Source organism: Hyposmocoma kahamanoa, unplaced genomic scaffold (assembly GCF_003589595.1).
Source record: "Hyposmocoma kahamanoa isolate Upper Pololo Valley unplaced genomic scaffold, ASM358959v1 78, whole genome shotgun sequence".
Lineage (NCBI taxonomy): Eukaryota > Metazoa > Arthropoda > Insecta > Lepidoptera > Cosmopterigidae > Hyposmocoma > Hyposmocoma kahamanoa.
The window spans coordinates 18,968,275-18,983,568 of record NW_020653945.1 but is presented as its reverse complement, the minus strand read 5'-3'; the positions used below and the strand labels follow the sequence as shown (position 1 = coordinate 18,983,568).

At 36.1% G+C, this 15,294-nt stretch overlaps 1 protein-coding gene across 8 annotated transcripts in view; it reads right to left on the bottom strand.

Moving 5' to 3' along the window:
* Positions 1-15,294, bottom strand: part of LOC113232821 (anoctamin-1-like) — a 55,115-nt gene that overhangs the window by 17,863 nt on the left and 21,958 nt on the right. For all 8 annotated transcript variants that reach the window (XM_026467646.1, XM_026467648.1, XM_026467649.1 and 5 more), the window contains 7 exons: positions 12,559-12,719; positions 11,040-11,208; positions 9,488-9,608; positions 6,582-6,693; positions 5,527-5,687; positions 2,558-2,694; positions 468-734 (listed from right to left, as the gene is read on the bottom strand). In XM_026467646.1, the coding sequence (XP_026323431.1) occupies positions 468-734; positions 2,558-2,694; positions 5,527-5,687; positions 6,582-6,693; positions 9,488-9,608; positions 11,040-11,208; positions 12,559-12,719 (1,128 nt within the window). The remainder of the gene's footprint in view (positions 1-467; positions 735-2,557; positions 2,695-5,526; positions 5,688-6,581; positions 6,694-9,487; positions 9,609-11,039; positions 11,209-12,558; positions 12,720-15,294) is intronic.

Sequence of the window (15,294 nt, the reverse complement as noted above, 5' to 3'; positions counted from 1 at the left end):
CTAAATGGGCCTTAAGGGTGCTTGTTCGTAAAATTACAGGCACATGAGACTTGTCAACTTATGTCTCAGGGTGACTGGAGCAGTGGCAGTGCTCTTCAGATCTTTGTGATTTGAAGCTCAGAGTGGCACTGCAACTGTTATGTACAGGCGCTAGGCGTGTAGCTTACTATCAGGCGCACGACTTGTTCGTCCCGTCACTTGATATTACATTAAAAAAGTCGGAACCGACTTCATGAAGTCGAGGTCTTGCTTTTTAGAGTATATGACGTTGTTTTTTGTTGGTTATTTTCTTCGATTTAGTTCTCATTGATTTTCCAAACAAAAATTAATGTAGTATTTTAAGGAGCCACCTATTAGAACATGATTGAACTTTCTAGTAGAGAGCTGTCATTGAAACGTCAAAGGCAAACTAAAAGGACAACTTTCGTTATTTTACTTGCAGTGCGAGTTGATGTTTAAATACTTACATAATTAAATATACAAATGAACACCAAGTTGATACAGGCAGCGGTGATGGATGTAAACAAGATAGGATAAGTAGTAATCAGCTTGTTTTCGTTTTGTCGCAGTATTTGAGCTCCCAAGAGCGAAGTTCTGTACAATACTACACCCAGCACCGAGGCTAACGCGAGGAGAACGAGTAAGGAGACCACGCTGAACGACATGAGGGCAGCTGGGAGTCGCATTCGCCAAAACGGTACCATAGGCTCGCGTTCTCCCGTAACCACGTTGAGCTAGAAAAAAACACGTAATAAATAAAATAAGACGATAATCATCAGTTATTGTGTGTATCAGTGATTGTTCTTCCGATATTTCATACCGGTAACAACGTTATAAAGCCGGATTTACATTTGTCTAGCGTGTCGTGTCGTGACGGATCAGAACGGTATCGGTTTCATACATTTAATATGGTTAAATTTCCATTAGTGTGTCGCAATCTGCCGTTCTGACACGTCACAACACGACACGTCAGACAAATGTAAATCCGGCTTTATATGGTCACGGATTCAAGAATCGTGTATAATTCAGTGAATAAAGCGATTATCACACTGCTGTCGCCACGCAACGGTATGCGGCGCTGCGTTTTTTAACGTTGTACCGAAGTATTAGGTACAGTTTGTATAAAAAACACGCACCGTACAACACACGCGTCGTCTCGCGCACTCTGCTGCGTGGTGTGGGGCAGTGTGATAATCACCTAACCACAAAGTTTAAGCGCCCCCAAACCCAAGGGAGACTCAGGGGTTGTGTGGGGACTCTCCCTCCTACCCCACTAAAAGCCCCCCGAGTTTACCCCTCGCCGGTTGAGTCGGCGCCATAGGGTCGGTGAACATTCACCACGACGCCGCCCGATAATAAGTCTTAAGGGGCCAACAGATTGGCTCGATTTGTAACGATCGCTCCTATTCCTTATTAGCCATCGATAAATATCAACGTTAAAAATCAAACAAATTTGTAAGCACCTATGCCTAATACAATTTACAGTGTCGATCAACAAAATATATGCTGTCAATCATCTGTTGCTTACACATTTACTCGATTTTGTCTGAACACCAATGGTCGGAATAGAGTGTTCCAAATGAGTAGATAAATGTCTACATATAGATGCAGGAAGTGACTTGGAGTGGCTAAAACCGCCGATTAAATAATTAATTACTATAAAAGTATCTACAATATTCGCATTAGTTAAAACAAGCTTTTGCTTGTAGCTCATAAAAATTACGATGTCGATCATATGTACTCGTTTTGTTTGATCACACGGTTCGATTATCAAAAAATCGAGTAAATCTAAAGGCACTGTTAAAGATAACAGTTTGTAGGAAAATTTCATTTAACAGGTTGTGGTATTTTATTGTATTGTTTATTGAGTATTGTTTATTTGTCATTTTAGGTTTATTTTTATTTTTAATTGATGACAATGTTTTTATAAAATGTATCTACTACAATCGATGAATCACATAAAGATTTAAGATTTTTTTTTATTTCTCGTTCAAACAAGGATCCACGATTATATTGATTTTTATGGAATAGAACAAAAACATCACAGATATCTAAAAGTTACAGAGTAAAAAATTCTAGACATTTTCAAATTCGAGATTTCAAAATTCGAAGTGAACAAATTCCAAATTCCATCTGTCATCCTCAAATTCATTAAATACTACCATTCATTCGTAAGGCAGATTCTCCTGACACGAACGAGTTGTAACTGTAGGGGTTGGTTTATGTAAATAGATATTTATCATTTACAATGTTTTTTTTAAATATGATATTTTAAAATAAACATTTTAAAGTTAAAAACAACGTGACTAAGCTCATAAGATCACGCCCATGAATATAAAGTTATGCAAGTACGCAGGAATATTATTACAGGAGCGTATATAGTGCCTCTTAATTTGTGACTGCAAAGACGGCTGTGAAAAACAACCCGTTTATTTTTGTTATTTATAAAAATGTATTATAAATTATAAGAACTGTGACGCCATTGTAAGAATATTACTTCCCTTATCTTGTTTATTTATGACTAGAATGAACCCATGAAAGCAATATATTCATTCACCTGTGTTCGTTTAACATGTGCTAGCCTAGCCAAATACTGCGGACGGGGATGTTCCTCGTAAACGTCGAAGCCAGTTAAGTCCCAGCGGTGCGTCATCTCCGCTGAGTAGCGCTTCCACATCTCTAAGAAACACGCAGCTAGAAAAATGAATAATAATCGTTAAAAGCGTGCATAACGTTACATAATATATTATGGATTGTCTACCATTGCACACTGATCGACTTCCGACTTTTTTTCCACTTAAATTCAACACAAGGTCTTGCAAAAGCGAGCAACATGAATTATCGCGGGATAATTTTAATATACAATAAAGTCTGTAGTTTCATTTTATATATACAGATCACTATTAGAGATACACAAAACAAAAAATTATATAACGAAGAGATTAGACATAAATAATAAATAAGTCAATAAATATTAGACAACATCACATACGTTGCCCTGACCCCAAAGTAATTAAAGCACACGTGTTATGGAATTAGGAAATACATGCACTAGTGAAATTACAGGTACATGGGGACTTGTCAGCTTATGTCTCAGGGTGACAGGCGCAGTGGCAGTGCCCCTAAGATCTGTGCGATTTAAAGTTACGACCGCCTAGCACGACTTGTTCGTCCCGTCCGGTGGCGGGTTTGCAGTCTTGGCCGCTCTGGGCCCCAGGCAATAAATATAAATAAATAAATAACGCACACACTCAACATAGCCCCGCACTAGGGAAATCTGGGACCTCTGCGTGACAGTCCGGCATGGTAACCGTTCGGCCACGGAGGCAGACTGTACACTAGTCTGTACAAGCCTCCCCTTTCTCAGCAGTCATCATATACTGGTAGACTACATAATGAATTTACTTTATTACCAACTTATATCGAAATCGATTCAGAAATTTGGTTAACTATAATAGGTTTAGGTTTTAGAACATCGATTTGATATATCTCTGTTAGTTTATAGGGCGCACGCCAGCAAAACGCCCAGCCGGCATGACATTTTCCGACATCTTCAACATTTATGGTCATATTTCAGCCAACTTACAAAAAACCTCCATAAATTATACACCTAAATCTTCCTCATGAAATGTCTATTGGTGGAAACCGCATGAAAATCCGTTCAGTAGTTTTTGAGTTTATCCCCATCAGACAGACGGACAGTGACAATACGCAGCGATGTAGTGATTGTACATTACATTAGGTATAGATAGGTAACATATCTATACTTTATACATACAATGTACGAAAGTGGTTTAGGAAGATTATTGTTATACGATGCCTTTAGAATATTTAGGTAGTTTGAGTTATTTCTGTTATCATCTCAGTGAATTTTTTGTCACGATTGGCCGCCCCTAAAATCTAGCTGCCCTAGGCCCGGGCCTACTGGGCCTTAAGGCAAATCCGCCACTGGTCCCGTCACTTGGTATTATAAAAAAGAAATCAAAAATAAATAAAAAATTTCGTGCCATTTTACAAATAATAACACACTATTTATTTGGACGACTCTATGAAACAGAACAGCTGAGCGGTAGAAAATTGAACTCCCGCGTGTCAAGCCTTCCTACCTAAAGAGTACTATTAAAAATAATTCAATTTTCCTTTCATTCAACGTGCGCAGAGGCCGGTAAAGGTAGCGGGCACTACCTGCATGTTTGATCTTGAGCAGATTATTATAAAATGGTAGAGGCAGCATTTTCATTAGAGAAAAATATTTAAAAATAAGATAGCATTTTTTTACATATTCGGTATGGGTATCAGCTACACATTGGCCTCTTTAAATATTTATCTTGTTCAACCAGTCATCCTGTACATAACACTAGAAATAAACATAAACTAGTAACAAATGAAATCAGATTAATAAAAACCTCAAAACAATGCATAAATATAAAAAAAAATATATATTGATAATAAACCACCATTTAGTGTATTTGACTTTGAAATAGCTGCATTCAAAAAAAAACTAAAACTTTAGTTTGAATAATCATCCTTTTCACGAAATCAATGAATTTATGTATTCTAATATAACAGAATATTCATTTTCTTTATTAAATCGTGATGCCAAGCACTCTGTATTACCATTCTGTATACCTGTATATAAAATCGTAATTCCTGTAATTTTATTTACCTATAAGCAAAATACTGTATTGTCTTGGCGAATAAATAATTTCAATTTAATTCGACAAGTCCTGCATCAAATCATGCACCAAGACAATACTCTGACATGTCTTAAGATTTAGACGGTCGTTAGACATATTTGCAGCATATTAGATAGTACGCGAGTGCAAATAATAAAAAACAATTAATGGCACATACAGAACATTAATGCAGAGATAATAATAATAATAATAATAATAATAATAATAATAATAAATTTCTTTATTTCCTCCACAAAACTTAAATATAACCAACGTACAAATTTGATCTTATGAAATAGCAATTTGTGGAGACTGGTGCCTAAACTAGGATACCCTGTGTTTTAGGTCACCAGGCCTCCACCGCCATAGAGATAAATAATAAATTAACGCACACACTCATAGCCCCGCACTAGGGAAACTCTGTGTCGCGGGTGCCATGGGCACACATAAATTACACCCAATAACAACAATACAATAATAGACAACCATAAATTACACCCAAAGTCACGGAAGAAATAAATGTAGGTCATACAAATATTTCTCCCTCCCGGGAATCGAACCCGAGACCTCTGCGTGGCAGTCCAGCATGGCACCTGTTCGGCCACGGAAGCAGTTAGTAATCATTAGAAAGTTCGATCATTCACAATCCAGACATATTTGGCAAAATTTTATCTACTTTCACAATCTATCAATAAAATAGTCGACAACAACCACATGACTATTTAAATTTTTGCGAAAAATGGCAACCCTGCAAATGTCATTTAACTTTAAAAAAGATAGACTATAAGTTCTTTTAAACTCGTATTATATTACCGATTATTTAATTTACACCTTATCGAGTCTTACTTACCCCACAAACTCATGAAAACAGCAAAGAACACAGTGGTAGAGTTGTCGAAGAGATACGTGATGCGTGATTGGACGCATGTGTCCTTTAAGTCCCAAAACTCGCAAAAGTGATCGCACAGCGGACACATCTTTATCGTCGAGTTGTAATTGCAGATTTGGTTGCTAAAATGAGATCAGTGTTATTTAAATATATACTTAAACCACAGTGAGTGGTATAATAAAACTTGCATTTCTAAAACCGTGATAAAAAAACCGAACATACATTTCTTTTAGAGTTGAAGAGCCTTGTGTGTTATAAACAGTACTTCTATAAATGTTAAAAGTTGTTATGACAAAATATTAAAAATTTATATGAGTATTTTATAAAAACATTTTTTTTTGTTTTTTTCAAACAAACTAATGTTTTGGGCACTATGTAAAATCCCGAAATGTTGATTTGTTTGAAAAAACAAATAGACGATTTATTTATATCCGAAAAAATAGAGTCATTTCCAATATTTTTTATTAATTCAAATTGTTCGTATTTCAAAATACGTAATTTAAAAATAATATAATAAAATAAATAAAATAACCAACGTATTCAGTATAACTTAAGTACTGTCATTTTTTTATCATTTCACACTCACTCACATTTCTGACTCCGATATCACAAACCCACGGTGACGAAGGAAATTAATCTTCTAATTATACATTTATTTCATAGTAAGCACGTCACACTTCAAATTGTCACATTAATTAAACTCTACTACTCATTCGTAAAGCAAGTTCCCCGAGAAGAATGAAAGTCTGTAGGGGTTGCTTTCTGTTAATAAACATGAAATATCATAGATCGAAACAACCTGCAACAGATAAACGGACCCCTACCACGGATTTTTGTTATCAAAATACGCAGAAGCTGTAACCTTTAGTGTAAAGTTTTTGTTTCACTACAGTTGTAAACCTCGTAAATGGCAAATTTTGAATATCAACCAGAATCTTATTACGAAAGCGTATATATTACCCCTAATGTCAATATAAAATATTCTTACTAATATTTAATAAATCGTTGTAAATTACCTCGGAGGATGATTATATATAGTTGCAGCGGCGTAAATGACACAAATGAGGCCCACTATCGAGGCAGGAATCAGCATGTGCGTGTAGAAACCCAGCCATGCAAAATACAAGCCTGAAAGTAACCAAAGCATACATGAAAGTTTCCAAAGGCCTGGAGCAACGTGCAAACATCACTATACAGTACTACATAACGGTACATATATAGCTCGAATAACCGCAAAGCGAATGAATAAGGCGAGAGACGTATTCAAAAAAGTACAAACAAGAGCTAGGAGTATTTTGATAACGTAACATAACTCTTCAAACGTCTCCATACTTCAAGACCTCGGTATCAAGCAGCGTCAGTCTAATGTGGTGCTAACTCGAATCCTGATGTTCTTCCGGCACGTCTCAAGACGGAAATTTGACTCTATGGAGCGTTTTGTCGTGAAGGGCAGGGTAGAGGGCACTAGACTGCGCGGAGGGTCGCCCACGCGATGGACCAACTATATAAGAGTTCAGTAATAGAGAGAGACGGCCAAATATCGTGAAGCGAGCCACATCAGCCCCTACCAAACATACTCCATGATGACCACGATCGCTCTGTCAAGAGTGCAATGAAAATAAGAGAAACATCTAACATCGCTTAAGTTACACAAAACCTACTATTAGACTTTTTCTTTATCTTTCGGCAATCTTCGTGTTTCGGCTGTGGTCGGAATTTTATCAGTTGCCCTTGCACGACGCAAGGAGCGCCTACGTACATTTGATTTACACGCACCGGCGCCCGCCGCCGCACTGAATAAGGCCATAGTCGTCACAATGTGAGAGGCCCAATTTGATAGCTAAGGAAAACGATAGTATGTAACTTTGAATGCAATCAACGAAACAGTAAACAAACAATTATTAACTTGTTATAATTATTAATACAAAGATAGAACATTCAGAAAAAATTCCTTCGATCCGGTCGGATTCGAACCGACGTCTTCTTGCATACCGTGCCAGACGCTATACCAACTAAGCCACGGAACGAACCAACGGACCTCACGAATTTTTCTATGTGCTTGCGTCGTGTCTTTGTATTTGGTTTTTCAACGACTTTTTAGTCGTAGCGCCATCTATGAAAAATCTTTGTATTAATAATTATAACAAACTAGTGGAGTAGTTTCACAAAAAAAAATTGAATATCAATTCAATAAAAATTTAATTAGTTATTAACCTATCCGGTTTAAAAAAAAATACATTTAAAGAAACATAACACAAATATGATATGATATTTCGAGTAATATTTTCGCACAAATTCCAAAAAAAATGCAATGGTGACTTAGTCCGAAACGTCTTCCAAACAGTTTTACATTTTTTTTTTAATTAATAGTGTTGTAACCAATTAATCGTCAGATTTCACAGAGTCAATTCAATTTCACTTAAAAAATTATATCCGTTTTGATCATGATTTTGACAGATATATTAACATTGACAGTATGACTGAAAATCAAATAATTATATACATACAGGTTGGACTTCTTACCGACTTAGTTAAGTGGTAGGCCTGTAGTGGAGTATCTTCACAAAAAATATATGAATATCATGTAAAAACACCAATATTCAATTAAATAAATATTGACATTAATATATGTAGATAGCAACGTCTCCGTAAGTTTTCTGGCCGATGTAAAAGTACCTGACTGAGTGAAGAAACTTTCATAAGTAAAACTCAATACAAATATCTGCAACAAGCTCATAGAGAAATTCATAAGATTCGCTCCGTAGCTCATTTGGTAAGAACGGTCGCCTCGGTAAGGCGAAAGATGGAAATTCATGTTCGGTCGAATCGAAGAAATTATTCTTTGTGTTTGTTCGATATTCGTATCAATAATAATGGCAATTATATTTTTCAAAGTCATATTAGTAACTGTCTGTTTGCGATCTCTAAATAAAAATCCGACCCTATAGTACATAGGTTCCCAAACTTTTTGGCTCACCTCCCACTTAGGCAAGAAAAAAAATACCACCACAAAAAATAATTAACAACACATATTTTTTATATTGAACTTAACATTAAAAAATCAGAAGGAAATATATATATAAATGTGTAGGTAAGTTTACACAGACAATTCAAGGTTTTTTTTTTTTTTTTTTCAAATACCGTAGCACCCCCTGGACAGCATCAACGCCCCCCAATTGCTTCCGAGAACCCCAGAACTCTTCAGCGCCTACTGGGGGGATGGTAAAGTACAATTTGAGAAACTATGCTATAGTATTAGATGTCCAAAATGCAAACAATAGACAACCGAGTAAAAAAGTACATTTTAAATAGTAATTCCCCATTTATGACGGTAATAAACGTGTGTATGTAAATGTCATTCGTGCTTTGTTTCTCAAACTCGAATGTTTTCTTGTCTCCATAGTGCGTTTGTCAAATTATTGTGTGTTGTGGTTAAAGTTTTTGTTTATTGATAATTTAAATTGTAGAAAATGAGAACTTCCTCTTTCTCCAATTTCGTTAAAAATAGAAGGTTGAGCACACACACCTTCATTCACAATTTCACAATGACATTCCGTGAAATTTCTTTGTTTACATTTTGGACGTCTAATTATGATTCATACTATACGAACATTCATAAGTATTTTAGGTTTTCGCGGTTGCTATCCATTGGAAATTAAACTACTTTTTTCGGACCTAACCATGTGACCTGTAAAGAGTCCGAATGTTGTTTTTTTTAATAAAAGAAATAAAAATACGTGTTTTTTTAAAGATATGAAATGACGGAAGTGCCTTTCAAGTCCGCGATTTAAGACTCTGAGCGGCACTGCAACTGCGTGGGTAGGTGTGTCACACACCACCAGGCGCACGACTTGTTCGCCCCGTAACTTGATTTGATCTAAAAAAAATGGTTTAATTTCCAATTTTAAATTTATTAACATACCAATTTTAACTCCGAAATAATCTTTGACGTAGTCGAGAGGTTGATACTTGAGGCATTTGGTGATGTCCGCCCATTCCGTGTACAACAGGTGTCGCATTGACCCTGGCGTTTTAATATCACCCTGTAAATTATATGAACGTTAATTAAATTTTTATTGAATTGATATTCAATTTTTTTTGTGAAATTACTCCACTAGTTTGTAATAATTATCAATACAAAGATCGAACACTCAGAAAAAATTCCTTCGATCCGGTCGGATTCAAACCGACCTCTTCTTGCACACCGCATACTTCTTGGTAGCTGTAAAAGTACTAACTGGGTGATAAATCTTTCATAGATTTCTCATAGATGGCGCTACGACTAAAAAGTCGTTGAAAGACCAAGTACAAAGACACGACGCAAGCACATAGAAAAATTCGTGAGGTCCGTTGGTTCATTCCCTGGCTTAGTCGGTATAGCGTTTGACACGGTATGCAAGAAGACGTCGGTTCGAATCCGACCGGATGGAAGGAATTTTTTCTGAGTGTTCGATATTTGTATTAATAATTATATGAACGTTGTTTTGAAATTTTCCTGGTTTTGTAAGGAATTTTATCATAGCGCGATACTCGATTTTTCTCAACATTGTTGCGTCAGTCGTTCTCGTCGTCTTTCACCAAGGATAGTTACAATACTGATGATGATAATTAAATGAAATTTTGAATCAAACCCTCAGAGAGCTAAGATAATTTAAGTACCTTCATCATTACTAAATCACCACGATACTGAGAATATATTGAACGGCCCTCGTAAATACTAAAAGATAATGAGATAAATATCATATAAGGGTTTGATTTACATCCTCCTGCTGGATAATTGTATTTAATTTATTATGCTTTTTGTCACAATTGTCTTGATATGAGTAAATTATAGATTATTTACCCGATGCAAATTCAGTCATCGTAGTGAGACAGCGATATTGCGCTCCCTTTCCCACTTGTTTAATGCTGAGCGGATATGACGTACAAGCCCGTTATCAATAAAAACAAATGAGTCACTAAGGGCACTCATATTCATAACAAAATACTCCTTATTATATTATAAAAGGTTCTGTAAACATGTAGATTCCCTAACGATATTTTCCGTCACCGTAAAAGCAAGCTACCAAATGAATTCATTAAATCCACAAATCATGGCTTGTTCACAAAGCCAACAAAAAATGGTTCCCAAACTCTTTGGCTTAGGCAAGATAAAAAAATTTCAACACCAAAAAATAATTGAAAACACGTATTTTTAATATTAACACAAAATAATGACACGGAAAAAAATTACATAATATTATGTAGTGTAATTTATACATATATGTTGACAATTCAGGTCTTTTTATAAAATGCGGTAGCACTTCCTAGACAGGATCAACGCCCCTTAGGACTCTTCAGCGCCCACTGGGGGGCGGCAGGGAGCACTTTGGGAAACTATGATCTAAACCCTACTTACAGGAGATGAGTCACAGAAGTGCCTATACAAAGTCGACCGTCGGTTGGTGCAAGTAATGAACTTTCAAAATACTCACATCATGTAACGGATAAGCGGCACTATATGTGTTATTGGAGATGAGTCGTGAAATTCCGAAACAGAAGTCGTCCGTAGGGTGCTCGGAGAACTTTTTGCGGTCCAATATGAATTGCACGATGCGTGAACGTATAGACGGTGTCCAGAAGCATTCCGATTGTGTGTCGAATCTGGAAAAATATCATTGTATAATAAATTTTAATCATCTATACGTCTTAGGCTAATTTACTTTGCCGCGAATAGATACGAAGAGAATTATTGTAACCATAGTATAATGAACTTTGTTCATATTTTTTGTGATACCAAGTGATGGGACGATAGCAAGTCGTGAACCTGGTGGTAATGACACGCCTGTCCATAACAGTTGCAATGCCGCTCGGAGCTTTAAATCTCAAAGCTCTGAAAGGCACTGCCAATGAGTCCGACACCTTGAGACATAATTTGAAGGGTCCCATGTACTACAGACATTTCGCCAGCCCCTTACTCCACAAAACCAAAACGCAGTAATGCTCACATTACTGCTTGGCAACATAAATAGGCAAAGTGGTAGTACTTCCCTGGACGAACTCTTTCACAAGGAGCTTTACTGCTATTAAAATTATGTCAATTGTGTAACGTATTAACAAGATATGAGCCAAAGAACAGGTCGCGCGTCTTCATATCTTACTATCTCGGGGAATTCCACAGCCACAGTACCGGACCAGCGCCCCGATTCAGAACTTTTCGATATTTTAACCGAATCGTTCGATTGGATATAGTTCTCGAATCGAAGGGCGCTTTCCGAGCTTTTTAGAACATTCCGAGTTAAACGTCCGATTCGGATCTATTTTTAAGACTTTAAAGGCCTAAAATGTAGGAATGCATTAGTCTGGCATTAAAATAAATTAATAAAATTGAACAAAATCCAGACTTTGTTTAAAATAATAAGAGATTTCCATATTTCATTCTTGCTTTGTAATCAATACGACGTTCGGCAACGTTCATTCGATAACTGTGTTCTGAATAACGTTTGTAGCCTTTGCCGGTTGAGAAGGTCGAGTAATCGTACGGCTGTGATGTCATTTCGGTTCGGTTTCGAGTACGACTTTTCTTTGTTAAAAATCAGTTCATGAAATATTTCCGTGATATTACGATGTGCGATCATCATCATTATTTCAGCAAAAAGAAGTCCACTGTTTGACATAGGCTTCACCCATCAGCGGATTCCCGCAACCATCACCAGATCATCGGTCCACCATCTGGGTGGCCTGGTCACGCCGGGTCTTCCAATACGCAAACGCCACTCAGTAACTCTTTGGCTCCATCCGACTATCTCTTCTACGAGTAATGTACTCGCCCACTGAACTTTTGTAATTCTAAGGGCAGGTGGTTACTCTAGTTACCTCATTTCATGTCAATCTCGGTGTATTGTACTAAAATGTTCTAAGACTGCTTCCGGCACCAAACTTGTTTGCCCTATAACCGCAGACAAAGGAATTGATTGTCCTTTAAAAAGCATGGTTAACAAGACAAAGACTCACAAGTACTCCTTATCCTTTGAATAGATGGCAGTAAGGCGATGCTTCCTCTCAGGAAAATAGTTCGTGTCTACTTCAATCTTGGACATGAACCGATCCCAACAGGCGGCCATCTGATCCATCAAACTATTTGTCTTCTCTTCTACATTCTTCAGAGCTGTAAACTAGATTTTAAAGTTATATTAATAATCATTATTTTTATTAGATTTCGGAAATGAAACTATTTTTCCGGATTTGAATCGCGTATATTTGTTTTTTCAAACAAACCGACGTTGTGGGTCCGATCACGGTTGACCATGGGACCTGTAAAGGGCCCGATCACGGTTGACCATGAGACCTGTAAAGGGCCCGATCACGGCTGACCATGAGACCTGTAAAGGGCCCGATCACGGTTGACCATGGGGCCTGTAAAGGGCCGGAAACGTCGGTTTGTTTGAAAAAACAAATATACGCGATTTAAATCCGGAAAAATAGTTTCATTTCCTTTGTGGAACAATCGCGAAAACCTAAGAACTCGATAGATTTCATGACTTTGATAATAGCACGCGTATTTAGAGGTCGGGCATTCTTCGATTATTTTTGAAATGATTTCTGATTTCCTTGTTTATGGTCAACAGCATGTCAAGGTTCATCTTTTCTTTTACTCAATTTAATGGCATTAGAATACTTTATGCCAATGTCAAAGTAAAACGTCAGGAAACAGACGAGAGAGAAACCAAAAATGAAAGGAAAAATTATATCAGTCAAAGCATCAGGGCCAGCACGACGAGGTGCGACATTTTGTTATAATATTAAATGACGAGACGAACAAGAAGTGCGCCTGGTGGTAAGCTACACGCCTGTCCATAACAGTTGCTGTGCCACTGAGAGCTTTAAATCGCAAATTTTATAGGTACTGCCACTGCGCCAGTCACCCTGACACATAAATTGACAAATTCCATGTGCCTGTAATTTCACCAGCACCCTTACCCTTCAAAACCGGAACACAGTAATGCTGACATTACTACTTGACGGCAGAAATAAGTAGGGTGGCAATACTTCCCTGGACGAACTCTTTCACAAGGAGCTCTACTGCTACTAAACTTGCGCGAGAGCGACATAAACCGCGAGACCTATATTGCTATATTGCTGTTTTCGCATAGAGGTCTCGCGCTAGTCGCGCGCTGTCGTGCTAGCCCTTGAGAACAGGTAAAATTTGAAACAATTAATATACTTTATATTAGGAATATTATGATTTATAAGGAATATTATGATTTAAATACATAAATTTTATTACAGGAAATGCATATAAGAGCAATTTTTTTATATCATAAAAATGATACTTAAGATTTCAATTCAACTTTAAGCCGTTTGCGATAAGAACGGTCCAAAGTCACTCTTGATGTGCTATTGACTGTACATGTATTTGATAAAACGATGACAGAGCGTTTTTTTTAATCTAGTTTTAATCAATGTGGTTAGTTCCTTATTTTGTTTTTATTTTTTCTTATAAGAAATATGCAAAAGCGCACATTGTTGTGTAAATTGCATTTATTACAAGTAGAATACATGTACAATTACTAACAAAGGGTTAGTTATACAGAACTAACTACTTGGGTTTTCCATTCATTTTTTATTCAAAATATAATCCCCTACTCCTTGCTCGCGCGGTTCGACCCAATTGTCCCTATTTAAGTGTTCACCAGTTAATCCGGCCTTTTGATACCATATTGGAATTTGGATGATGGCTCTGAAGGTCCAAATGACTTGACCTGAATTATAACGAATACCGATCCTCGGCCTGAAAGCCAACCCGCTCGTATACACCACAAACATCCAGAACACGCGCTTTTTAAATCCCCTACTGACTATATTACAGTGTGACACAGTTTCTGGCTTATTACTAAACACAATTATAATGTTATTCTTAAACATACCAGCACATTTAATAGAATAAAAAAGTAGGAACATAAAATAGCAACGTTTGTAATCAAATAAATAATAATTACACGTAAAATAACATTTTAATAAACATCTTTTAACGTCGACTTTATAAAGCCCGTCTCCATTTTTATTAAAAAAAATTAAACAAATGCTATTATGTCTAGAATTTGTGACAGTTTAACATTGATATATCCAACTAAAATGAATAAAAAACTTTAGTAAACCAAAGTTTACGCATTTTACAAGAACGCAAAGTCAACATTGAGACACTCGATAAACTTGAATTAGTAAGAAATTTAAACAAACGTATGAAAAAAATTACAAACAAATAATTTTTTATTTTCAAATTTGGTGAATATTTAAAAATTGCAACAGTGTAACGTTAAAAAGTTAATAAACTTGGATTCAATTAATGTTAAACTTATTAAAATAAATTCTTCACTAAAATAAAAAACCACTTACAATTAAAATTTACGAAATCTATAAGTACGCCAAATATAAGTAGGAAATTTAAAAAAATTATGAAAAAAAAAATGGTCAGTCTAATTTTTGTCTTTCAAATTACACCCAAAATAAAAGGTTTTACCTTTAATAAGTACTTTTTTAAAGAACATCGCATGATTTTACTTGTAATCCATTAAATGTACCAGTATGTGTATTAGTTCACATTAGTATTATAACAAAAAAAGTAAGGAATATTAGCATCAATGTCATAAACAAACAACAAAATAGAAAATAAACAAACAACAAATAACACGTAATGGCCACAACATCGAATACTTATATACTTATGTGTGTATACAATCAGTTTGTTAC